The following is a 27,549-nucleotide window of genomic DNA, read 5'->3' as shown; positions in this document are numbered from 1 at the left end:
TTATGCCATTGAAATAAATAAATGTATGGATTAATAAATAAAGATTTCTTGCCATCAACACATTAAAACTATTCGTCTCAACTTGTTGAATAAGTCATTATATCAAAATTATGAGTCAGGTGTTTAAAATTTGAGCTTAGTAACTCAAACGTCTGAGAAAATAAACCTAAACTGGGAAAATATTTTGAAATTTTGAGTTAGTTAATCGATTTTTTGAGATTATAATCCCAGATTTTGATTTTTGGATGACATTATATCTCGTCACGTGTCGATATATAACACAGTCATATCATGTGATATTATATTATATAGGAAAGTGCGCTGAAACGGATGTTTACATTAGCCACAGGATGTTGTTACTAATCCGACACAAGGGGGGAAAGCAGGCCACATTCGGGTCTTTCCGTGAAAAGCCACGAAGTGCAGACTCGTTCTACTGTAACTGTACTGAAGCTCCACCATTGGCTCTAACTGTCCATCCGCCGGGGAAAGGAGGCGGAGGAGGAGGGGGGTGTAGATTTGCTGAATGACGGCTCGGTTTGTGTTGACACTTGAGAGCCGATACAGCCTACGGGAAATGCACAGGCCTACGTTACATTTCCACCTTGTAAAGATAATAAGAACCGTCTAATTCTTGCTTTTAACACCGGGAGATGTTGGTGACCGTGCGGGGACTGCGCGACGGGTCTACACGGAGTCGAGGCGGAGCGGACGTTTTCGCAGGTTGATGATCCTCTTTCGGCACCGAGGAGACGAGCCAACACAAGTAAATACATGGTATTAGTCTGTATAGGCGGTTAGGCAGGCTTGCATTAAAAGGAAGGATAGGCGGTGCGAGCTAATTCCTGGAAATACAGACCTCCGGCCAGAATGACACACGCTACGTTTGCAGGTTGGAGTTTATTCGCTGAAGTTGACGCTCAGACTTGGGCTGCGAGCAGCGTGTAGGAAGCTTGTGTGCCAGGAAAAACACCATCCGTCTTTCACGTTTGACAGATAACCAATCAAAGCTGTTATTCAAATCGGTGCTCTTATGTCAGTGACCTATATCTCATGCATGTGCGCCAAAAGCCCACAGTAACCTCTCCGCCAGACCAGACAGCATGGGGACCAACGGGCTAGACAACCAAGCGCAGCCGTCCGGCGGAGAGTCCCGGACGCAACAGCCGGCTCCGGGTCCTCAGATGGAGCAGAGGGATGCCCCTCAAGACCCAGACAAGAGAAAGGATGACCAGGCGGACAGCAGCGAGAGTAAAATCGTGAAGGAGGACAGCAATACGCAGCTGGTCGAGACCGGGTGCAAGCCACCACTCACGCCGGGTTCGGACTTCGAGGCGGGGGTGCAGGTAGAGAATCCCGGCCACGGAGCTGGCTTCGTCCCACCCGAAGGTGGTTTTGCTGGCTGGCTGGTGGTTTTTGCTGCAACCTGGTGCAACGGGTCGATCTTCGGGATTCACAACTCCTTCGGCATCCTTCACATGATGCTGGTGAAGGAGCACACAGACCCTTTAGACCAAACATCCCAGTTCAAAGTGGGTGAGTAAGTACAGTACTACTCAAGCAGTATCTCTCTGCCCAGGTGAGCTGTAGATGAAGCCACAGGTGAGCTGGTGGACAGGAGTAAAGTTCTTAATGCACATTTGGTTTATAATTATAGAAACATTTGTAAAAAAGTGGAAATTAGAGCTGTGGACTTTAAAGCGTTAAAGCACAATTACTATAATAAACATGTAACATCAACTTTATATTAATTTACAGTATGTTGGTTTGTATAAGTGGAATAACTTGAATTCCCAGTAGGACACTAAACACAGTAATGAATAAAACAAGTGCCCCACCAGCACTGTAAAGTATTCTCATTACTGTATTCTTATGTTTTAATTATTCTTTTCTTCACCTACTCTGAAATCAGTCCTTACATCCGGTTGGAGTTTCTTGTTTTGCAAAGCTCCAGCATTCTAATGAGTTACAGGCACTTAACTGAAAAAGCACCGTAGGCACTTGTTAACTATTCATTAAGGCTATTCTGTTTATCCACAACACAGTTTGCCAGTTTTCTTGTTATTTATTCCTCTCTTGGTTCCCAACAAACAAACAAAGACAGAAACTTTAAGCTGTTTATCACAATATCTTTGAACATTTAGCCATAACAAAGCTGTCTTATTAAATATTGGCCAGGACGGTATATGTAATCCATTTAGTAGACCGATAATAGCAGTTAGCAAGGCTGATATTGGTTGATACACCCATGCATTGCTAGATCAGTATGGAAAGACTTGTTAGTGTCCCCAAGATGCTCATGACTAGTGATAAAAATCCTGAGATAGATATATAAATACAGGGATATTGCTGCTGCTTCTAGTATTTAATAAAATCTAACAGGTAGTTATTATTAGAGTCACATCATTACCCTACCCACTTCTCCCATTTCAATCATTGTGTTTAGGATCGTATGCTTTCATTACTAAATGTTCAGCCTATTTCTCTATCCTTATTTACTGATTGCGCTCAGCTCCCTCCAACGAGAAAGCCACTATACAAAGCAGTCAAGGATATCAATCTTAATAAAGAAATCACTGATGTTAATTTACAGGAATGTGACAGCTCAGTCTTGTTGTTGCAGATAAATTAGTCCCCAGAAACAATGGGGCAAGGCTTTTCCCCCCTTTTACTGGTGCTAAACCAATTGTTTGCAGGAATCTGACATTTTCTTGTGCCTGCAACTCCAGTGGAAACATTTCTGTTCTTCAATGAGTTCACAAAGTCAGCGTCCAATTTATTGCTAATGAAGCTCTGGGCTTCTGGGTAACCGTGGCTTCTAGCTTTGTGCTTGTTAATCTTGTTAACAAATACTGACTAAATGAGTAATCATGGGAATTCTTGTTTGGGAGAAGAAGAAAGGGACCCTCCTTCCTTTCTTTCTCCTCCTCCTCCTCCCCTTCCTCAGTTTGAAAACCGTGAAAGCTGCTGCTACAGGGTGCTGATCCATACAGAGAAATGTTTTGAGCACGGGAATCATGTAACAGGAGTGGATGTTTTTCCTAAAATCCTCGTCAGGTCCTGCAATCACAAGCAAAAGTTAAGATCATGATGTGGGAAGGGATTATGGCTCTAATGCTGTTTGCTGGAACAAATGTGAACCTTTATTATTGTTATCAGTGTAAACGCAATAAGGAGCGGGGGAGTATAGGAAAGACATCCTATTTAATAAAAGAAGCTGATGGAATTTTATACGAGGTGTTTATATTCCCTCCCCCCCATTTTTTGACATATTTAGGATTTCGTCTCCAGCATTTTCTTGGATTTAATTCTGGGTTGAGCTCATAAAGATTAAGTGAGTAGGCTGAGACCTGACCTTTTTACCTCAGCTGCAAGAAAAAACACAGGGGAAGAGCTTAGCTACAATAGCTATGATTTTAAAGGCTTCTTTGAGACATCCAGTCTAAACTCACACGTGTAGAACATTTTAAAAGATGTCAGACTGCTCAATAGAAAAAAGCACAAGGGATAAGAAAGGCTGGATATGGTGAAATCATACTTGGAGACCACCTTTAGGGCTTGCGGAGCTCTTTCATAAACCTTGAGGAGTAAACAAGTGAGTTTCAGAATCACCAGCAGTATCGAAGTAGGTGTTCAGAACAGTAGGTTCTTTAAATTCTTAATGATGGCGAGGTGTGTGTGGGTTATGAGTCACATATGGTGATGATTTCCTCCATGATTACAGCATGACACCTTTAGTCATTTTTTCCGTTTGTTACCACAAAAATGTTGGTAAACTTGTGAAGTGAGTGCACGCGCCCAGCACACCTTTTCTTTTGAAAATGAAAGGAGAGAGAGAGAGAGAGGAAAAAGAGTGCTGCTTTCATAATCAGCGAGGGGTGAGCCCCCTGTCAGGTGGTGCGCGACTGAACGTGGCTGCGCCGAATGTGGGAGAAAAGTTCAAAATGCAGCCGGCACTGTTTCAGCTGCAGCAGAGTTGGCAAAGAGGGAATGTGTGTGAAGGGGCAGAAGAAAGGGACTGAGTGAGCGAGGAATTAATTTTTCATTGAAGCCTGAAACTATTTCCATCTATGTGCCACCGTGAAACGGAGCAGGAGGAAAATTGCGATGAGAAAAAAAAGGAGCTCATCATGTTCTGCTTGTCTATAAGCGTAAAGTTGGTTAACTTACTGAGCGTTGTGCACTTTATTCTCTTAAAAGCATACTTAAAGACTCTGTAGTAACTATACTAGCAGGTTATGGTATCTCTGTGAACGTCAGAAAACATCTGATCCGGTCGCAGAAGCCCGTTGGCTTCAGAGTCACCTACATTACATCAAATGAATGTGCAGTGCTTCCCAAATCTACACATCAACAGAGAGAAATGCAGTGAATGTGAATGTGCGCTCTTAAAGAGAGATTACAAAGAATGCGAGTGATTTAACTCAGATATTTATCATTCCTACCACAGTGAGCTCTGGCATGTCTAGAGCCATGTTTGCCTCATGCACTGACCACATCTACACTAATGGCACACTAATGGATCTAGTAAGCATAATATAATAGCAATCATTAACGTGATTAAGGTCACAGATTCTGCTTCAAAGACTTATGATGTAAAAAATTCACAGGGGAAAAGAACACACTGCGTGAAAGATTCAGAAATTGCATTATGCTTGTTCCTGGATATCTTGACAAGCATGCACCCATAAGAAAACTCACTAACCTATTGTGAGGTGTGCTTTAGCCCTGTGGCTTGATGTGGAGCTGAACTAAATGAAGCACGCTGCAATGAAACTGAGAGAGAATAACAGAATAAATGCTGTCATTGTTAGAAACTAAATCTCCAAAGATTGAAAACACAAGCTCAATTAACTAAAGCATGATAGGAGTGTACTATAGAATACTTTTACTGACATATTAGGCATCTAACTCTGTCAAAACTCATAGAAAATATGTAAAGAAACTGTTTTTTTAATGGAAATCAATAAAAGCCACGACACGAATAAATTGGATAGCAAACTATTTGTTGAACCGACTGAAGAATTTATCAAGAAATTTAAAAGATTTTAGACTTTACTTGAAAGCAATACAAATAGAGGAGGTTAAATCTTGTTTCTCTGCACAAATGGACTACATAACCTTGATGGTAAATGAATAAGGATTATAGCCAATCTCACTTTTGAACATTATTAACTAGTCTGAAAGAAACGATTTTCCCTCATAGCCAACGGTTTTAGCCTTTATAGGAGGTAACTGTTATTTTTCTATCACTGGCCTTGACGGCAGCTCAACATTTACTGTCTTAGCATAGAAAACTGATGACTCGTTAGATGAACCGCTAGATGTAAAAGAAAAAATGGTGGCGCTTTCTTGCTTGACGTGCTGATTTCAGTATAAGGAACAATGAACTGTAACTGAAGTACCTTAAAGCTTACATTTTCAGTGTAGATACTGGTGGCTCAGTTATTTAACAGTTATTCAGCTAAGCCTGCAGACACAAAGGGATAGAGACTGGGCGGCATTCCCCAGAAACCTCTGGTTGCTAGGGAAAAATGTGTGTTCCTGGAATTTTTGAAGTGACAGTGGTCAGCTGAAACTACGGAAGAGGATTAGGGCCACTGGAAAAAAAAAAAGTGGGCACGTCTTTTTTTTTCTTTTTTTCCAGAATTCTGAGATTAAAGTCAGAATTCTGAGAAAAAAGTCAGAATTCTGAGAAAAATTCTGAGATTAAAGAATTCTGAGAAAAAAGTCAGAATTCTGAAATTAAAGTCAGAATTCTGAGAAAAAAGTCAGAATTCTGAGATTAAAGTCAGAATTCTGAGAAAAAAGTCAGAATTCTGAAATTAAAGTCAGAATTCTGAGAAAAAAGTCAGAATTCTGAGATTAAAGTCAGAATTCTGAGAAAAAAGTCAGAATTCTGAGATTAAAGTCAGAATTCTGACTTTTTTCTCAGAATTCTGACTTTAATTTTTCTCAGAATTCTGAGAAAAAAGTCAGAATTCTGACTTTAATCTCAGAATTCTGACTTTAAAGTCAGAATTCTGAATTCTGACTTTAATCTCAGAATTCTGACTTTTTTCTCAGAATTCTGACTTTAATCTCAGAATTCTGACTTTTTTCTCAGAATTCTGACTTTAATCTCAGAATTCTGGAAAAGAAGAAAAAAAACATGTGCCCACTTTTTATTTTTTTCCCCAGTGGCCCTCTTCCGTATGAAACTGATTGAATTGATAACTGTATCAAAAAATTCCTTGCAATCGCTTTGGTTGCTAGCAGATAGCTGGTCCCTCCTAATTTTCATGGAAGAGACTGACAGTGTCTAAAACACTCGCTAACTACTAGCCTAGCAGTATTAAAACTTAACAAATACAACCAAAAAACAGAAGTGGAGTGGGTTCACCTCCAAAGTTCAAAGTGTGGTTTGATCCTTTGTTATTCTTTGAAATTCGAGTTATTAAGTCAAGATTTTAAGATAAAAACTCGAAATGCCAACATAGCTCTGCCAATCAGGAAATGATTACTTCCTTATGTTGCAGTGCTTACAGACAAGCTGGTGTCTTGTCTGGATACGACTTCAGGGCAGGTCCAGCTTTTAGGTGCCAGTCTGGATAAACAGCTTACCTGGTCCTGTCACACTGATAGGATTGAAGCCAAAATGAGTGGAGCAGTATCTGTGCTAATTATGCGGCGGATAGCTCAGTCAGACAGATCAAACAATTACTGGGTTTATCTCATCTTGACTATTGATCAGCTGTTTGCGTAGAACAAGGTTACGTGTTTAGCAATTTGCTATTTATCCAGAGTAAGTGTAGAGGGCCTGCTGTTGGATAAAAGTAGGGGACACACTAGTTTTCTTTCATTACATTTCAACTGTTCCTCCCCTTATTATTATTAATAAGAACTGCTAAAATTGTGCCCCACAAAAGCTTAAAAAGTGTATTCCTTTTTACTAGAAGAAAATTAATTGCCCTGTCACCTGCAGTCTGATTTTTGGCTTTATATATCTCTTAATTTAATGGATTTCTTGGGTCCATTTAAAAAAATTACTCTCAATGTTTTGTTCCTGGTTCAAAGACTTTGTGTCAGGGCTCTGTGTGCAGGCGGATGGAGAGGTGGATCCAATCGCAGGACTCAGACACTGAATTGTAACTTAAACCTCAGCTTTATTGCTGGCACGAAAACAAAACATAAACTGAGCAATGGTAGCGAGTACTGAACACTAACATGGAAACACACAGGCATAGTCTGATGGTACGACGCGACACCGGGTTGAGGAAAACACAGGGCTTAAATACACAGGGTAGTAATGAGGGAATGGGCAACGGAAGGGAGACACAGCTGGGAGAGATCAGAGCTAACGAGACGGGGGAACCAAGCTGCACACACTAACATAAGACAAAGACTTTCACAATAAAACGGGAAACATGAATTACTGAACAAGCACGCAGACTTAACACTGAGAGACAGAAAATACCACATGGAACTCAAACAATACATGAAACCACAAATCCTAAAGCACGGAATAAACAGAAACATGAACTCTAATAATAACCATCATCACCACCACCACAAGAGAATGAGAAAACAATCCAAAACACCAAGATAACTGAAACACAAAGTACCAGAGAAACATAAAGAATAATCCATGATGCAAAAGTAAACCAAAACATAATAAACTCAAAATACTGGGTCCGACGGACCCAGAACCGTGACACTTTGAGACAAGCGTCTGCAAGATAGGCTCCATTAGTAATGCTGCAGGCAAAGGAGAACCTTTTTAAGTCAAACTTCACAATGTTTATGCATTCATAACTCTAAGTGTTGAAAACTCTGAGAATACTGAAATAACAGGGACATTCACACTCACTGGCCTGGACCTAGGAAAGCAGGAGAAAAGAAAAATATCTAAAGATTAAAAGCACTCATTCGCTGCATGCTAACAGTATATAGTTAGGAATAACTATATACACAAGCCAAAACTAGTCAGCGACTGAGAGGCGTTAAAGATGTTTTACTAAACTGCCGAAAGCTGTCTTCCAAATATGGAGTGGTGCTTGATCATATCTCTGTTTTCTTTGTGTGACCTTGTTGTGCCTTATTTATCTTGGCCACCGTTAGCAGTCAGGTAAAAAAATAACTTTTAAACTCTGTTTTACTTTAAACTCATTGATTCATTGCTTAAAGGCAACAATGGCGTCTTTATTTAAAGTCTTTCTAATGTTAAAAAGCCTTTAACAGAACATTAAGGAGACATTGGTGAAGAATGAAGTCCAACATATGCTTATAACATCTGTATACACAGTGGTTGTAATACACAGAAACTGGGGAAACCTTCAAAACAATGATTCCAGGTTTCCCTCTGTGCTTCTTTATTGGCCAGAATCTAGTTGTTCATTATTTTAGATGTGCTTAATAATCATTGTTGGATTTTCTCAAAAACATCAAAAACAAGTGAAGTAACACCATATTCTGTCTGGAAGCGTTGCCAAGAACACGTCTTAAATCATTAACGTAGGGCTGTGCTCTTGGTAGGTAGTGCATTATTGTTTTTCCCCTGCTCCAGATTTCTCCAGCATCTCCCAGGGCAGCTGGAAATCTCAGGTTGGCAGATCAGGGTGCACTGAGGCATTTTTAGCATTCCAGTGGGCAGTGGAATGGGTTCAGGTTGGAAAAAGTTTCTTGAAGCTCCATGTGCTTATAAAAAGGTATATAAAGAGGTGTAAAAAGAGGAATTGGACTGTTATTCGTTGATTTTGGTTAGTTTTTAGGTATTTTTTCCTGTATTTAGATAGACAGGATGAGGTGCATTTAATCAAGTGTTTGGCTGGGGACCCTTCCTCTGAGTGCATTTTAGCCTATGGGGTATGCACCCTGACCGCTAGGACATCAGTGTGCCCTCAATACCAAAACGCATCTGTTTATAGATGTTGTTGCAGAAACTATCATTTCAGTTCAATCCAATTCAATTCAGTTGTGCTACTACGCCGACACATGACATAGTATAATCTCTGCAAAACACATCCAATAAAAAAATAAAAAGGGTTACCCCTTTCAGCTTTATTAATAGTGTCAACACAAGCAGTTTGCACTTACTCTCAGCCTGAAATATGATATGATTAGTAAACAGAGGGAATGGTTGATTTTCCTCTGAGTGGTACCGAGCAAACAACTCAAGGAGCATCCCGATAGCTTTGCTGTCAGAGCTCATTTTTGGTCTGAGCCTGAGCTGTTTGAAGACACTCCTGGTTGATCTGTGACAGATGGTCCTCCACATGCCTTCTGCTAGAAAGCCTTTGCGAACTGTGTCGCCTCACCTGTTGTACTTTCTATATTTTTGCTAACACAACATCCTTATCATTCTACTGTCTTTATTAGATTTCAGTGTTATGTTGCCATTTGATACAAGCAGTGTTTTCTCATGCTTTAAAATGAATATTCTGTCCTTCTTATGGACTTTAACCTTTAACTTGGTATGGTATTAATTATTATAAGATAAAAAGGACTGATTTAAAGATGACTTTTATGCTCATCTTCATCTTCATAGTGTGTTCTTGCACTCTACTGTAGTATTTGTGGATGATTCACAGTTAAAAAAAACAACATGTTTGATCTAATACTGGACGTTGGTGCGGCTTCTGAGTTTGTCCGCTGCCTGAACCAAGAAGTTTTAGCTTCTTTCAAGCCAAACTTCTCATGATTGACTGACTGACCGTATTAGGGATATGTGCTCTCATCATATAGATAAAAGAGTAGGAAAAAATGCTCTGAATCTGTGCGTTTGGAGCAGTTTGAAGCCTGAGCTAGATCATACGGATTACTCGTACATATTCCGATCTAATTTTTCCTAACAGTTCTTTTCATTAGCAAAATACCAGAAATCTTTAATGTCAGAGTCGGCTCCTCATTTAAACTTCTTTTTGTGCAAAAGAACACTCCTGGATCGTAGCGGTGTAAAAGCAATGTATTTGTGTTTTTCAGTTGATTATGTTGCCACAGCACCTGCTAAGAGCATTTTATGTTACCTTGAGGGACAAAAATACGTATGACTATTGTTTCTTTAGGAGTACGTTCCCAAGGCGCTCTCAGAAACAGTATGATGCATTGTTTAGGTTCAGGAGTATTTCCCCGCGTCTGCGTCAGCCGTGGAAAATAGCATCAGAAAGCATTTGAACAGATGTGTTTTTGATTGTTTGGGCTCACTGGCTCAGAAACAATAATTTTGAGGTGAAAGCAGCAGTGCGCTGCATTCGCCGACGTCTAAGCGGATGGTTTCATACACCGCTGGATACATTGGAAGTGAAAGAAAATTTCATTGGTGCTTCTCAAAGCAATGAAAACAAAAACAAGAGCAAGAGATCTTTCTAAGGACCGTGTCTTTGTTATTCTGGAAAACCCACAGACCACATTCTGAGCAGTTTCCCTTCAAAGTGTCTTACTTTCTGCCCCCTTAAACAAGGGAACTAATGACCTATTATTCCTACTCTAGTCATTTGATATGAATGCTGATATTCTCAAATTAAGACTGAAAGTTGGCAGTTAAACCTCATTATTTCATTTCAAATCTGGTGCTGTGGACAACAAAATAGTGTCAGTTTCTCATTGCACTACAGCTGCTCATAAAAAAGGATCTGTGAACCTAATAATTTAGTAACTGCAGTGTGGGTAATTTAATGCCTGGTTAAATTTCGGCTTTGTTATGAATGGAGTAACAGGACCTCTGTGATATGAATGACTTAGTTTTAGTGTACCTTTAGCTGTCATATATATGGTTGTCTAGGATGGCTACACGTGACACAGATCAGAGAAGAAACAGTTATATAAATATATATTTTAATTACATAACACATAGAAGAAATCCACACTGTTGTCTTGCATGCATATATTACTGCTTAGCATAAAGCATGCTAAACTCATTAGTCTTACATAAACTTCTTATATAAAACCCAACAGCATTTTTTGCCTTAAGTGTTCTTACTCTACCATGCATATGGGTCCTATAGACTCTGCTGCTTCTTGTCAGACTTCATCTATCACATTAAGAGATGGAAGCTTGTTAAGCCCCTTCTCTGCTACCCCACACAAACAGACATCTTTTCATTTGGCTCCAGTCTCCCTCACTGTGTTCTTTTGCTTTTGTTTGAAAGTGTTTGGACCTAATCCCCTCTAATGAGCACAGTGCACTCAGTTGTTGTGTCAGGACACAGGGAAATGGGGCTTTGTTGTGGGGCTGGCCAGAATATAGAGTATGCTGTAAGGCAATGTGACACGGGCCTGTTGTTTTGACCCTCTGATTTCACATCGGACCTTTTGGTTTGTCATGTCCACACTGTTATTGGTGCAATACCAGCACTGCATGTGCTAGCTCTATTAAAAAAAAGCAATACTGGAACTACATTATAATGCAAAACTGACCAATTTGAGTGTTATAAAACACTTTACATCTCTGTGTCAGTTTTGGGCTTTCCAAGAATGAGTCTGCAAGAAACAGCATGCTAGCAGCAGTGCATGTCCAGATGGGAACGCCGCAATCACTAGCTGAGATTGGTGAGATTAAGTTAAGAGCCTGTGGTATTTTCCAGACAAACCAGCTGGACATCTAGTATTGAACAGAAAAAAGGAAAAGTGTTACAGGTGGTAGCTTAAGTGGTCTTAGGAACTACATCAGTAAGAAATAATATCTGAAGCTGAGGAAATGCAGTGAGTTTAATTCAGCAATAGAAGCACTCATAACTACCAGCCAGTTCACACTGTTAGGTAATTAAAGGGCACTGTTTTCATGTTTTTATTTCTCACTACTTGCAAATTCCTCAAAGTATGCTATCTAGAATTTGACTGGACTGGAAAAAGTCTTTCCACCTCTGCATGCATAATTTAAACATCATAATGCAGACAGTTTGAACTCAGTTTGAACAATCAGTGTGACTCTTACTCATTAAAATAAATATATATAAATACACCTAATGCAGATTGCACTGCACAAAATTTCACTTTTGTTATAAATTGCATTTTTTTCACTGATAAAAAATACCGCTATGCAACAGTTTGAGGATCTCGAATATTGAAATTTATTTTATTTTTTTTGCTTTTGCTTTCAGAAGGTTTGATAATATAGAAGTTCCGTCATTTGGTAGGATGCAGCATGCTTAGATCTAAATCTTGGTTAGTACAGACACATGATGTAACCATTAGTGCTAGCAGTTGTCGGTGTAAAATCACAATTTCATTGCTTGCTTACAATACTTTAAGCATCCGCTCTGGTGACAATTCCTACTTTGAATCTAGCATTGTTACTTGTTCCAGAAGGGCCATTCTGAGTATTTCAGAAATCTACTGGGATTTTCCCACATAACCGTCTCTAGAAAGAGAAAAAAAAGGGTGGCAGTTCTCTGGGTGAAAAGGCCATATACATGGCACATGTCAGAGGAGAATGGAGAGATTACTTTAATATAAAGGCAGCAGCAACTCAAATAACCACTGGCCACACCGGGTGCCACTCCTGTGAGCTAAGAACAGGAAACCGAGGCACAGGCTTACCAAAGCTAAATACTAGAAGACTGGAAAAATATTGGTCTGGTTTGATGAGTCTTGAATTCTGCTGCAAGATTCTGATGGTAGGCTCAGAATTTGGTGTAAACAGCACAAAAGCATAGATCCATCCTGCTTTGTAATAGGGGTTCAGGTTGCTGGTAGTGGTGCAATATTATGGGTGATATTTTCTTGGGCTCCTTAGTACCAATAATGCACAATTTAAGCATCACAGCCTACCTATGTATTGTAGCTGACCATTTATGATGGTCATTTATCATATACTCATTTATGATATGAGTATATCAATTTTTTTATGACTGGATGCCACAGATAAAATCATCTCAAGCTGGTTTCTTGTACATGACAGTGTTGTTGCCACTGTACTCAAATGGCCTCCACAGTCACCAGATCACAATCCACTAGAGCACCTTTGGGAGGTGGTGGAACAGGAGATTCACATTATGGATGTGCAGCAAGTGTGTGATGCTATGATGTCAATACGGAACAAAATCCTGTTTCCATCACCTTGTTGATTCTAAGTGTAACCCAGCACTGCAAGGTAACAAAGTGACTAGTGAATGTGTATCAAAAGGATTTAATATATTATAATATTGAATCTACTGAACTTGTTATTGAGGATGTAGATTCCACCTATATGGCTGGGTATATGACCCCCCCTCCCCCCTTTTTTCCATTTAATTTGAATGAATAAACTGTAGAAAGACTCGAGTAGAGTCCCGTGCTTTAATCGTACTCTGTGTACCAGAACATGTATACATGTATAGTGTAGTACATAGTGTTTAGGCCAATGTCCACATTTAAGACTATTTATACAGTGGTGCACAGCTCATGTTTCACTCTGAACTCAGCATGTGTGCGTGTGTGTGTGCTTAGGTAGATAAATCCTGCCATCAGGCTGTTTAGTAGTCTCTCTGGTCTCATTTCTATTGGACTGTTGGACCAGTGTGACCCAAGGCCCAGACACCATGGTAGACATTAAAGCTACCTTTGCTCCCTCAGAGACTGGATCCAGACATGTGTTTGTTTGTACTGCAGGGTACGCGGTGTCTCTGCTAGAGAAATCTGCCTCGTTATGTTTTAACACTGCATGCTCTACAGGCCAGAACTATCCACTTTGATTCACTTTTTGATCTGCTTAATCACCATGAGAAATCTTATGGAGTGTCTGATCTACATGATGCGAGTGTAGACACAATAATGAGTAGAGTTATATAAATGTATATTAATAGCAAATCACATCAGGTGGTGAGAGAGTCACAAAGACAGAGAAGAAAAAACTAGTGTGCAGCGTACAAAGCTTTGTAGTTTTTCAAAGCTTCAGGAAATCTTGTGGGCAAAATTCTTATTGTCTGAGTTAATTAATACCTACTGTATGAGGCATTTAAAGGCAAGACTCAACATGCTACACATGTTTACTTTGAGCGTGGCTGCTGCTGAGGTCAGGTGGGACATTTGCAAACAGCTTGCAAGCTCTCAAAAACTTTAAACAAAACATAAAGATTTGCATAGAGGCGCAGGCATATGTGCATGAAGGCCGTGTTGTTGCTCAGTAATGCCTTTTTTAACTTTCATGCAATAACTTCCACAAGTTTTAATGGTCAAGGACTGCACACACTGTGATCTTTGTGTACAAACAGATATAACACTGTGTTTTATTTACTTTAGGTGATAGGTATAACACCTGAGATTTCCACATGCTTCCGATGATGAATTCTTTCTTCTCTCAACTTCCTCTCCAGCCTGGGTTGGGGCCCTGGCCATGGGCATGATCTTCTTCTGTTCACCTGTGGTCAGCATGTTCACAGACCACTTTGGCTGTAGGAAGACGGCTGTGAGTGGGGCGGCGCTGGCTTTTATAGGACTGCTCAGTACATCGTTTGCAAAGTAAGACATGTTTGTCGGAGATGTCCACGCATGAAACCATGTAAAATAATATGCTAAATCAGAGCCCGTAGCTGTTTTGCCCTTTTAGGCCTCCAAGAGGAAATTTTGTAGGTAAACCACAGTGAGCTTGGCCATAGACCCATGTGAGCCCGATGTAGGCTAGCTCATGTGGGGCCCGTAGCAGTTTTGCCCTGTTGGGCTCCCAAGAGGAAATTCTGTGGGTAACCCAGAGTGAGCTTGCACATAGAAAACCCATGTGGGTTGGATAGCCCGTGTGGTCCTCTGTGATAGTTTTCTGTGGGCAACCTACACTGGGTTTATGTATTATTATTTTTATGCTTGTTTTTCTTCCTGATGCCCCTTTTTTTCATTGTAGTTCCTTGATCCTTCGCTACTTCACATACGGCATATTGTTTGGCTGCGGCTCCTCCTTTGCCTTCCAGCCCTCATTGGTCATCCTGGGTCACTACTTCCGCCAGCGCCTGGGTCTGGCCAATGGTGTGGTGACAGCTGGTGCCAGCCTCTTCTCTATGGGCCTTCCGGTGTTACTCCAAGAGGTGGTGGAACCTTTGGGCCTCAGCAGAACATTCCAGATCCTCAGTGTCTTCATGCTGATCCAGGCTCTGCTGGCGCTAACGTTCAAGCCTCTGCTCCCTGCTGGGGGAGGCATGGGCCCCCAAGGAATAGGCCCCGACCATGCCGAATCCCAAACTCAAGCTGATGCTCAGGGTGGAGGCAGGTGGAGCAGGGCGATCACCACCATCAGGAAGTACTTCAATCTGCGTGTGTTTCACATCGTCACATACCGAGTGTGGGCGTTTGGAGTGGCTACAGCTGTATTGGGCTATTTCGTGCCATATATCCATCTAGTAAGAACATAAGATAGTCAAGAATGTATATTTTTAAAGAAGTAATTGTTTCTAAATGGTGCTGCTTTATAAATATTTACAATAAGCCCAGGTTTTATGTGATAGATAAATGAAAGATTATATGAAGAAAGAAAGAACTGTTAACAGCCTTTCAGTTTTTTCTGCTGTGTTAAAACATTCCGACTCTTTATTTATATTATACGCTTACACAAAGAGCATTAGAGATCAGTGGGGTTCATAATCATGGGTTTGATGTAAAAATGCTTTTTCTCAGCTGACACTGGAAATGAGGGGGAGGGAGATTGATGTCAGAGCCATACTGTTGCACTGTGGGCGGTCTGGTGCCATTCATCTTCTGTAGGCTTTTCGAAAAGAGGGCAATTGAATGCATGTCAGCTGAGTAAATGAGCAGCGGCTGAACATCGGCTTTGTCCCTCTCAATAAGGATAACAGAGTTTGTCACAATAGCTGCTGTGAGTAGCAGCACTCAGTTGCCAGGAGTTAATTGTGCTCTTCTTAATTTTTTTTATGCTTAAGTCTACATATCTGCCCTGGAAATGTTCTTCCTTTGAAAAGGGTTGCCCAAAGGGAAAAATCTATATTTTAAATATGTCATGTTGAGGCCAAAGAGCTTGACAGTAACTTACTTTTGGTTTACTAACTACACTACTCAGCTAGAGAGGCCGAAAGTAAAAGAAGTGCATTTATCCATTTTGTTTACATCCACAAACTCAAGCATGCTTTCAAAGTCTGTACTCTGGTTGAATTTGGTGTGTGATAGTAAGATAGTAAAAAATGAAGATGAAGTGTTAAGTTGCTGTGAAGTTGATCTCCCTCTATCCAGATGTCGGATGTTCCAGCTCCGGCCTCCCTCTGTCAGGCCTGTTGTTTCAGGCCCGGGCCCAGATGTAAACACTGCCCCGGTCTTTGTATTGGCTCGACCATCTCAGGAAACCTCTCCTGTATGGCCTCTCTGTATCCCTAAACATACCTATCCTATGGCCATTGATGAATGTAGACCTTCAAAGCAGAGCAAATATTTCACAAGGACCAGCGTGTTCAGGAAAGACTTCAGAGGGCGGTTTCATGTTTTGGATCTAATTTGGGGGTCACGGCTAAAGGGAGTGGGAGGCTCTGACCTATATGCGTTCGGTCTTCCTGTTCCGCTGTTCCAAAGGTCTGTTGAAGAGGACATTTTGTTAATGTTTGAGGTTGATTTGGGGTGAAGGATGAAATATTCCACTCCAACAAATGCTGAGTGTAATGTTTTCTCGGCAATGAAGAATACGGTTCATGAGCACGTTGTACAATATCTTTGTCGTTATTTGCAGCACAGTAACACGATGGACATTTACGGACTAACAGTGTCCACAGTAATGATTCTGTGTTATTGTGTCTCTCAGATTAATTTTGTAAAAGAACAGTTCAAGGAGACTGAAAAGGAGTGGGTGCTCCTTGTTTGCATAGGAGCCTCATCAGGAGTGGGACGCCTCACTTTTGGAAAGATCGGGGACCTCATTCCTGGTCTACGGAAAGTCTACATGCAGGTGAGGACAATATTGAAGCTCTAACATTTATGCAGACTGCTTTTCTTTGCTGTTTTGTATGTTTTTGGGAAACCTAATTCACTTCACAGTGGTAAGTTTGCCCGTCAAAAAGTGGTTTTTATACAATTTGCCTCATTCACCCACACAAGCACTTTTTTCTATGCTTTTCCTATGTAAGGGTAACTCAAACAGTCCCAGACCATCACACTACCACCACCATATTTGACTGTTGGTATGATGTTACTATCCTGAAATGCCAGATGTAACGGGACACATGCCTTCCAAAAAGTTCAGCTTTTGTCTCGTCAGTCCACAGACTATTTTCCCAAAAGTCTTGTGGATAATCGGGATGTTTTCTGGCAAAACCTAGATGAACCTTTATGTTCCTTATGCTTAGCAGTGGTTTTCATCTTGGAGCTCTGCCATGCAGGCCATTTTTGCCCAGTCTCTTTCTTATGGAGTCATGAACACTGACCTTAACTGAGGCAAGTGGGGCCTGCAGTTCTTTGGATGCTGTTCTGGGGTCTTTCATGACCTCTTGGATGAATTGCCGCTGCGTTCTTGTGGTAATTTTGGTCCTGGGAAAGTTCACCACTGTTCCATGTTTTTGCCATTGGTGGATAATGGCTCTCACTGTGGTTCGCTGGAGTCACACAGCTTTAGTAATGGCTTTATAACCTCTTGGGAGATCTCAATTATTTTGATTCTCATTTGTTCCCGAATTCCCTTGAATCGCAGTATGGTGTCTGGCTTTTGATGATCTTTTGGTCAACTGTTTATTTTGTCAGGCAGGTTCTATTTAAGTGATTTCTTGATTGAGAACACGTGTGGCAGTAATCAGTGCTGAGAACTCAGCTTTCCAAAGATGCGATATACAACAGTTAATTTATGTAATAATTCATTTAAAAACTGCATTTTGTGTTTGCTTGTGCTATCTTTGTCTAATGTACATTTGTTTGATGATTTGAGTGATGATTTAAGTGTGACAAACATTAAAAAATAGAAAATCGTGAAAAGGGGCAAACACTTTTTCACACAACTGTAATCAATGACATTGTTTGTCAGGCCCAGTTTTACAAAAATATTTATTTTTTATTACCTTGGTGAAATTAGAAATTCATTTTTATTAATGGCTTAATGGCGTTATGTTTCTCTGGAATGAAAAGCAGTCTTGCCAATACCAGGGGAATTACATGACTGGATGATGTCAGGGACGATTCAGTTCCTGGAAAATAGGCGAAAGTGACGTGAGAGCAATTTGTGCGGTGAATACAAACAGGAGTTGCCATTTCTTGCTGGTGCACGTGCGGCTTCTGCTGAATGCAAACACAAGGATCCATTGTTTTGACCAGCAAACTCATTCAAGCACCTCACTAAGCAAAGGGACACTGAGTTACAGATTAATTAAAATATAAAAACAACTTAGAAATTGTGGGACATGCATACTTAAAATGTGCTGGTCTGTCATATCAAACAAGGTATTTCTAAAGCTTCATTTGCAGTATTAGTCATGTAAAGAATTTGTTGACAGTGTGGCGGTGAATATTAAAGAGTCTGGTTATGCAAGAGTCTTTTATAGAATGAAATCCATTATCTTTCTTTGTCCAAGTGTTGAACACAGTTTTTAATTGCTTAATTCCACATTGTTGCAGTTGTGAAGGGATTTAAAGTAACACTCTTTGGCTCATTGAAGTGACACAGAACAGCCATTCAAAGCATTAATGCCGTAGACCCAGTGATCAGTTTGCATTGTTAGACAACAGCTTTTTGTACACTTAGTGAACAGACAGCTTGATATGTTTTATATTCTTCATAATCCATAAGCGTTTAGTTGATTAATCAGATTGATGATGGCACCAGTGCACTCAGGTGAATTACCACGGTAAATGTAACTATGATGCTGAACTTCAGCTTGACGGAGACGTTAGAAGAGAGTGATATGGCATCGAAAGAGTCCTGGATTGAAAAATTAATTCAAAAATTCTTAAATAGTATTTCACAGTAAGGACCAACAGGAGTTATTGAGCCAAGTGGTAAGAGTTACTCATATCAGAACTGTTTTTTGTGCATATTTAAAGTATGTATGAGAACATATCAGGACTTTTTATCGTTCGTGATCAATTTCTCTGGCAGACCTTTCTAGACCTTGGCTTTTTTTTCTCTCAAATCATATTTACCTGACATAAATATGTGTAGGTGGAGCCAGTAGATGGAGGGTGTGTCCACTAGCACACGTAACCATATCTGCCCGAGGCCAGATTTACATGCACGAACAAAGGCAAAAAGAAAGCAATATGAGCCAACTGACTGACTACATTTAACACATATTCATCTGTCTAAAAGATTTACAATGTTTAGACATTCAAAGCTTGTTTATGGGTTCTTGCTGTATTTTTCAGGTGGTCTCCTTCATTGCTCTTGGCTTGATGTCCATGATGATTCCTCAGTGCTCGGTGTTCGCCGGGCTGGTGGTTGTGTGTGTGTTTCTGGGACTGTGTGATGGATGCTTCCTCACCATGATGGCTCCCATAGCTTTCGAGCTTGTCGGGCCCATGCAGGCCTCGCAGGCTATAGGTTACCTTCTTGGCCTCATGTCTATCCCTATGACTGCGGGTCCACCTATCGCTGGTAAGTGCTGTGTGTGTGTGTGTGTGTTTTCCTCTTTTTGCATAGCACAATCATTTGGCAGTAATGATGCACAACGAGCTGAATTATATTAGCAGAGAAAAACCTTGGACCTGGGTACAATCAATGTAATTAGTAAAGGGAGAAAGACAAATGCACAGCAGGACAGATTATACACTGGTTTGTGTTTAGAGATGGTTGGGCTCATGTCCAGCCACTGCCTGTCCTTTGTGTTCATGAAAAAGTACATACAGTACTGATCCTCGATCTGTTTTTCTTTTGTCCAGCTCTCTAATAAAAAAATAATACATAAGAACACTAGTCGCAGCACGTTGCTGACTCAGGCATCCTTTGACTTTATCTCGACAGTCTCTTTTACCTCTCACACATACCAGAGCTGCTTTTACTACACAACTTTCTGACTTCCTGACAGCTTTTTCCTGGCCTTTGTAGCCTCAGCCAGCACACTGAAACTCTTAGAAGTCAAATGCTAAATGTATTTTTTCAAATGAAGAGTCATGCTGTCTGGCAGGGTTTTTTTTATTTCCTTAAAAGAGACTTATTTTTCAAAATAACCATCACTTCCTAATGACAGCTTCTTGTTTTACATTGCAGTTTTAGAGGCAGCAGTGCACTGAAATAGATCAATGACATATCCAAAGCTATGCCAGCAATATCAGTGGTGATACTGGTTCAACCATTAATCCATCTTACTGTAATAACGTATTATTATGCACCTCTATTATAGTGTTGGTTAAACAAAAACAGGCATTATGACAGTATGCAAATTGTTCAATTAAAAGAAATAACTGCTAGTTGTAGCCTTGCTGTGTCCATTTCTTTTGCAAAGTCTTGTTTTCATAATCAAGATATAGCAGATCCAGTTACATCTTTAATGTTTTCTATTCAATGACCCAAAATATTATTCTCATTTTGGGCACTTGTCTTTTTTCACAATTGACCAGAATGCCAGGAAACAAGACAGAAAATAAGGAATTTTTCCTGTCAAATTCCGTGAATTTTGCAAAAATGAACAGCCTTCTTTCTTGGCTTTCTATCTCCTTTCTAAGCGAACAGTATCACCAAAACGTAATATGAACACGCGGTGCAGGTGGGATGTTACTTTAAGAGATTAGATTGCACTACTTGAGAATGCACACTGTGACCTGCATGCAGAGAAAGTGTCTTTTATATTGACTTATGGTTACTGGAACCAAAGAACTGTGTCAGAGGAAAAACTGAGGGGCTGCACCAGGCCTCATGATAAGAAAAATAATTATTATTTTGATTTGTGACACATACAAAGCTTTCTAGTGGAGTCCAAAGATAAAACATGGAGTTGGAAATGAGCATATTGGGGCCCCTTTAATCCACAAAAACAACCCTGATATAGCCTGGAGACCTATCTGGGATATGTTTCAGCACCTCTGTGACACTGAATAAGGAAATGGATGGATGTAGGAGATAATACATAAAAACATGTGTTTTGCATGCAAAATAAGGGCAGCTAGGCTCTTTATAGTATGAATTGTCACTTCGAGCATGTGTTGCTCTGAACAGGTTTGTCTGGAGGAAGAATCCCATAAGCCATGTCATGCCATGAACCTTGCTTTGTTGCTGTACTGAGAGTGTAGCATGTATTCTTTAGCATAGGATGTGTACATAGCAAGTGTTGACAGACTGACGTTTAGGGATTTGGCAGAGATGTTTTCAGACCTGAATAATCTCACTTATTCGTAAATAAATTGTTATTAGGTGCTCATGAAGTTGGCCCTTATGACAAGACTCCTGATGTGTTAGGATTACTGACATGCTTTTGCTCTTATTATTGTTTTGGAAAATTGCTTATTTTCTTTATCGTTGGGAGTTAAACTAATACCACTTCCATGCTACAGAGCTGGAACCTAAAAACGGTTTGTTCATTCTAATGCTTAGTTAGCATTAAAACCTACAAGCAGACAAACAAAAAACTAAAGAACCCTTCATTTTAAGAGGCTTGACAAAGCTTATTGTCTTCTAGGCCCAGAGCTGCAGTTAAAAAAAAAAAAATCCCTGCTCTGTTCTCATGTGTCCTTGAGGCCCAACAAATGTGGATTTCCTTCCTCATATAATCTTTGCACACCCTGGTTTGTAAATGGTTTGAATCCTGCATTGTTTACGTCAATGTTTGGTAATTCTGAATCTGTTTCTTCACTGCCTTTGTCAACACACGGCCGGTCTTTGCTAGTGTGCGATGTCCACCATCTTCCAGGCAGCGGAATAGCTTAAATGCATTGCAGGATGTGGAAGAGGGTGTGCATTTATTTCACTGTGTGTATACACAGTATAAACAAACTGGGAATGCTTGATTCAAAGCAGATGTTTTAATCTTTCCATTCGCATTTTGCCTCCTTACCTCCGCTGCACAGGTCTCCTGCATGACTATTTTGGGAATTACACAGTGGCCTTCTCCCTGGCTGGTGTGCCTCCGATGGTGGGGGGCGTGGTGCTGTTCTTTGTGCCCCTGATCCACCACAGGCTCCAGCGAGGTCAGGCGTCACCAGAGGAGATCTCCACAACTGCCCACATGTTGCCCAGCGCCCCACCGGCCGAGGAGCCCAAGAGCTGCTCCAATGGGGACATCCTGCCCGGCTATACTGATGTAGAGACACACATCTGATCGCGTCATACAAAGGTTATACATATTTACATATGTCAAGCATGGCTCGAGTATGTGAAAACATACATGTATGTAATAGCATCTAGATATTCCTTCCTTCTAAAACATATTGCATATACTGTTTTTCCCCAGGGATTCAGCCCACCAGCACCTTTTCTCATCCATAAATTGCCCTCCACCTAACCAGAAGTCTCAACTGTGGATTTCCTGTTGGCTGATCTTTAACCTGCAACCCTCCAAGACCCCCCTCTTTGGCTATTTTCTTTTTTTTTTTTTAAATGCGAAGAGAAGTGGACTATGCTCTGGCGACAAGCCACGGAGTGGATGTAAAGAGGGCACATCAGCGTCGGAGGTGGATAAAAGCAGAAAAGCACAACGTAGTCTAATCTAGAATCGTTGTAACACATACCTCCAAGAGGAACTAAATGAAGACTAAAAAGCAGTTTTTCTGATTTTATAGCATTTAATCGTGCTACCTTAGCTTTTGAAGCTGTAAAAAAGATACACTTTTGTTTTTAGATCCTACTTCTGAGATGAAGAGGTATATAAAATAACAACTAGTGAAGGGATAAAGTCAAAATGTCTTCATGTTGTACCTCAGACATTTGATTTCTTTTTAACACAATGTGTTTTATTTAGTTTGAGTAGTTAAACACGGTTATATCTTAAATGATTTGCAGCTTTGCTGTATTCGGCTCTGCGCTTCTGCCTGTGTTTTCTGCTGTGACAGCTAGAAGAGAAGCATGCGTACTGGTTGTACATGTCACAGGAGGTAACAGATATTTCTACTAGTACATGAGCCAGCAGATACAATCCACCTCAGCTCAGCTGCACATGAGTTTTAGACCCTGGCTGCACTGTGTGTTCACACCCCGCGGTCTAAAACTTCAGCAAAATTTTCACCAGTCTGCCTGCAAGGAGGACGTGTGTAATTGTGGCAGCTGTTGATTCCACTGATTCATATGCAATGAACCTTAGTGTTTTAGACCTGTTACCAGTTTTCAATGTTGGGTCAGTGACTTTTCAACACCACAGTTAATAGAGGGTATTTCCTCCTGAGTCTGTAAAGCATTAATGTTTTTTTCTCACCAAACTAAATTTTTTTAGCAGGGTGCTACACAAATCTGAATTAACTGTGTCCGACACAGCTTTGAAAAATAACTGACAACAGTTTTGTGCTTTATAGGTGTGGAAAGAGTTGGAGTCAAGCAGTTGTTATGGGAACTTAATGGCTGTGAAAAACATAGACTTTATTCAACTTTGCAAAAGGCATTTTGTTTGAAAGTGTATGTGTGTGTGGTTGCCTAGTGATCTTAGTAAGGACTAGTTTGAGTTTTAGACCACTGAGCGAGGACATATTGGCAAGCCCTCGTGTTTTCACGTCCTTTCTGCCTGTTTAAAGGTTATGATGCGGCCTAAGGATTGTTTACAAGAAGGTTATGGTTGGGGTGTTGGTTTGGATGGGTAGGACTAAGGGTAGGGATGATGTCAGTCATGCATCCTGTGCGTGTGTGAATCTCCATTTAATATTAGAGGCATTTATTTAATATGAAACTAAGTTGGGGTCTGTTGATAAAGAGGGGGGAGAGATTAAAAACTGCCAAATGGCTCAAGCCCTCATCAGGCCGTCTCACAGATAATCCAGCCAGTTTGCTGCTTTAATTTAGCATCACTACGACGGCATCACTCATTGTTTTTGCAGAAATGGAAAAAAGGAGACAAAGTTGCAATCTTATTGAGATACAGTATTCCCTCGGGAGGACAATCTGTAGTGGTAACTACCACTTACCACTTTGGACCACTTACCTCTGCGCTTTTAGATTGCAGGTTCTCCTGAACGACGGACTTCAGCGAACAGACGTGAAGTAGAGCTGCAATAATCAGCTGTTTGAGTTACACAGTACTACGTGGTTCTATGCATAACTGAATCGCAAAGGGGGGAATGCCGTGGCATTCAGCTGGTGTTTCTTTGTTGGTTTCCCCTCCTTGCTTTCACTGCCATTACTCAGTCCGCTCCTGCTTGACAACAGATCAGAGCATAAAAGCTGCACAAACCTCACTGCTGAGTGTAGTTTTTATATGGACAAGTGGTTCTGGATAGGAAACATACACCTGTACCTCAGTAATTACACAATCCTCAGCAATCCAGTTGAACACTTTGACATTCTCCATTATTTTATAACGTTGCTGTTCTGTGTTGAGATTTTTCTTTTTTTTCTGTTACAGTCCGAGAGCCACAAAACTGCCAGTCAGTCCCGCTTCCTCCAAAACCTCACGAGTGTCTGTTTAGGTACCACAAAACAGTTGGTGCGTAAACAGTTGACAGATCCTCTGCCTTCGTATCCGTTTACTCTGTTGTTTTCAGTCCTCAGCATTCCCGCTCTTCCTACACATTCACTCATTGTCTTCACCGCGAATTCTCTTCATGAAATTGTCTGCAGCTGAAGAAATGCTGTTATTTAATCGTCAGATATACTTAATAAGATGGAATAAAAGAACATAAACAGTTTATATAATGATATGCGCATGTTGGGAAGCAAAATCACATGTCTCTAGTTTGAGGTCTAAGGCTTTGTTAGATTTTACTGGCAGTGCAAACGGTTGTTTACATAATTTGCAGCTGCTGCTGGCCAATAAAAAAATATGGTGGTAATTAAAAATGATGGGTTTACACCAGCCATATAAAATAACAGTTTAACATGATATTATAGTCTCCAAGCAAAAACTCTCTTATTTAATTAAAAGAGTCACCTGCTGCCCAACAGATTTTGTAATTAAGTATTATAAATGATTTCAGGAGATGCTTCTAGAAGTGCAAATTCAGCATCCTTATAGAGTTGGTTTATATTTATATGAGTGCATCCACCCATATGTAAATATGAAATTTGATGAGGCAAATATTATTATATAAACTAATCTTTTTTGTGTACAGCGTCAATTCTACTGCTGCTCAAACTAAGGGCCTGTGTCATTTATATTCCACAGACTGGTAAAAAAAAAAGTGAGATAAAGCTAATGTCGCAAGATTATGTCCTCTTGGGTGACCCCCAGTTGTGAAAAGTGATTTTTCTTTATGCACCATTTGTATCCGTCCAAACAAAATGTAATAGATTTCTTTTCTTTTTTTTCGGTTTTTAGCATGTCATTGACTGTGAAGATACAATTTTTGCTTTTTTCTTAATTTTGAGTATGTTGGCATCGTGTTAGTGTTTTCCAAATCACACTTTTGAAGACGAAAACAAGACATTTGAGTCACAGCAGAAACCTAAATTGTGAAAACTTGTCTGCCTTACATTTACCTAAAGCTGGTAGCCCGGCTGTACTCGTGACCGGAATTTGTTTCCAGATTTGAGACCAGAATTAAAATCGTAACATTTTCAAATATACCTGTGCTACTTTTCTACTGATTATTTTTCATTTTTTAACAGCTTCATCCAGTTTCTGGTCAGAAGCAGCTGAATGCTTCTTATTTTGTAACCTACTGTAGATTAAGATACAGAAAAATGACATATATTATTATAATTCTTTTAAATTAATCATAAATAAGATTTTTTTTGTGATACTACTGGAAAGAGAACTGTTGAGTTAGTTTGTGTGTCCGGTTCTGAAGGAATACATAAAGGCGGAACACCCAAATGAATGAAAAATGTGTATGGTTACAGGGTGTCTGCTTGGCTTAGCAAAGCCGTTTGATCTATGCAGAATCACTGGGTTTGTGGTCCACTTCATGAGACTGCATTAATTTCATTCTGATCATGTCAGACTGTAATAATGAATGCTTACTTGGACTACAAGTTGCATTTGTCTCTGTAGCACTCAAAGCTGTAGCCGGTAGTAGTTCAGGAACAGCTAAACCTACAGTAGAGCCCCTTTTACTTTACCTAAACTATGTATGTACTACTAACACTACTACTTGTTTTACTTAATGTTTTCTTTTTAAATACTTTGTATTATTAGAAAGTTTTGAGCTGTTGTCAGACTTGTCACTGTTCCCCAGAAAGCTTCACCTTTTTCTCCTGTGCTGCTTGTGACACACTATGCATGTCGCAGCTTCAAAGAGGCACATTAAACTCTAACGTACACGTGAAAAGACAAAGCTAGCATGATTCCCTATGTGCTTTCTTGGTTGTTTGATTCTTACAAAAACCCATAGAAATACAGGTCAGATAAACTAAATGTGATTATACTGTGTCATATTTACTTGCTTTTTCTTTAGTTAATTTTTTTTAAAATAATAGCATCATTTCTTCACCATTTGCAGTAGCAAGCCTTGTTATTCCGCTGTGCAATGTGTCATTTTGCTGCTCTTCAGACCTCAATCCCTGCTTACTGTGTAACATCTAAAACAAATAGTATGTGTTAAAGCATAGCTGAGGGTCTCTATATTATACGCTGAGTCATGATTTGCAGATTACTATGGATCCCTTCCAGGAAGAACACAATATTACAGGATTTTTTTTTCTTAGGTGCTTTTGGTCGCACATGCATAATGTATAGACCTTTCCATGTTCCACTTAACGGTCAAACGTTTCGAGCACTCCCTCCATTTTCCAGGTATTAATTGAGATTTAAGCACTTAATGTCTATTGACCGTAAATGGTACAAAGGTAAGCAGTAAATTGAAACAAAAACTGAATTAAGAAAATAATTTCCAGTAGCGTTGCAGTTCAACTTAGCTTTGAAAGTAGATGCAAACAATTTCTCTAGAGACGGCCAAACATCGAAAGGACCCAGAGGGCCAGCTTCAACAGGAACTTTCTGTTATTTAATTGTTAGGGTATTATTTACTTGGTCATGAGGGAGTTCTTTATCATTAGTAAAAGATGTAAAACAATTAAAAAATGATTCATGTCCTCCTTCACATTTTTCAAAGCTGTGCAGTGGGCCAGATTGGAGTCCTTGGCGTGCCTATCCCTGCCCTTGAGCCTTATATTTGACACCACTGGTTTAGACATTATGTGATGTAAATAGCAATAACTGGAAAAGTAGAGGTGTGCTAAAACTGTTGACTGATTCAGTACGTTGTCTGTATAGTTCTGCAGTGATGCTCAGCTGAGACCTCCTCACAGTCTTACATATTTCAGTACAGGGATCTACTTAACCTTCCTTCTCTAACCTCCAGCAAGGTTCCTGCAGTTAAACCTCTATGGCCTCTCTTCACTTCTTAAAGCTGCCACCTTTTGTCCTTCTGTTTCACACAAGCTGTACTTTTGCACAAAAACAAGAAGCTTTTTTTAAAAATATATCTATCCGTTTTATTCATTTTACAAAATGATCAAACAAGGCCAGTGACATCACATGATCTGAGATTAAGTCATGCTGCTAGAAAAATGTATGGAATTTTTTTTTGTCATAATTTTGAATCTGTATCAAAAGAGGCACATTTTTTTTTATTTCTATTAAACCAATAATAAAGATGTAATATTGCAACTCA

The 27,549-nt window shown here is 40.0% G+C and overlaps 1 protein-coding gene across 1 annotated transcript; it reads left to right on the top strand.

Annotated features, from left to right (window-relative positions):
* Window positions 1–496: 496 nt before the first annotated feature.
* On the top strand, window positions 497–27,549 carry slc16a2 (solute carrier family 16 member 2). Its single transcript, XM_031752229.2, has 7 exons — window positions 497–1,536; window positions 14,271–14,415; window positions 14,792–15,284; window positions 16,688–16,831; window positions 19,231–19,459; window positions 21,865–22,130; window positions 22,248–27,549. The coding sequence occupies exons 1-6, from the start codon at window positions 1,104–1,106 to the stop codon at window positions 22,113–22,115; spliced, it is 1,695 nt and encodes a 564-aa protein (XP_031608089.1). The 5' UTR covers window positions 497–1,103; the 3' UTR covers window positions 22,116–22,130; window positions 22,248–27,549.

This window comes from Oreochromis aureus, linkage group 2, assembly GCF_013358895.1.
Source record: "Oreochromis aureus strain Israel breed Guangdong linkage group 2, ZZ_aureus, whole genome shotgun sequence".
Lineage (NCBI taxonomy): Eukaryota > Metazoa > Chordata > Actinopteri > Cichliformes > Cichlidae > Oreochromis > Oreochromis aureus.
Note: the sequence above shows the minus strand (reverse complement) of the source record. Positions and strands in the feature narration are given on the sequence as shown.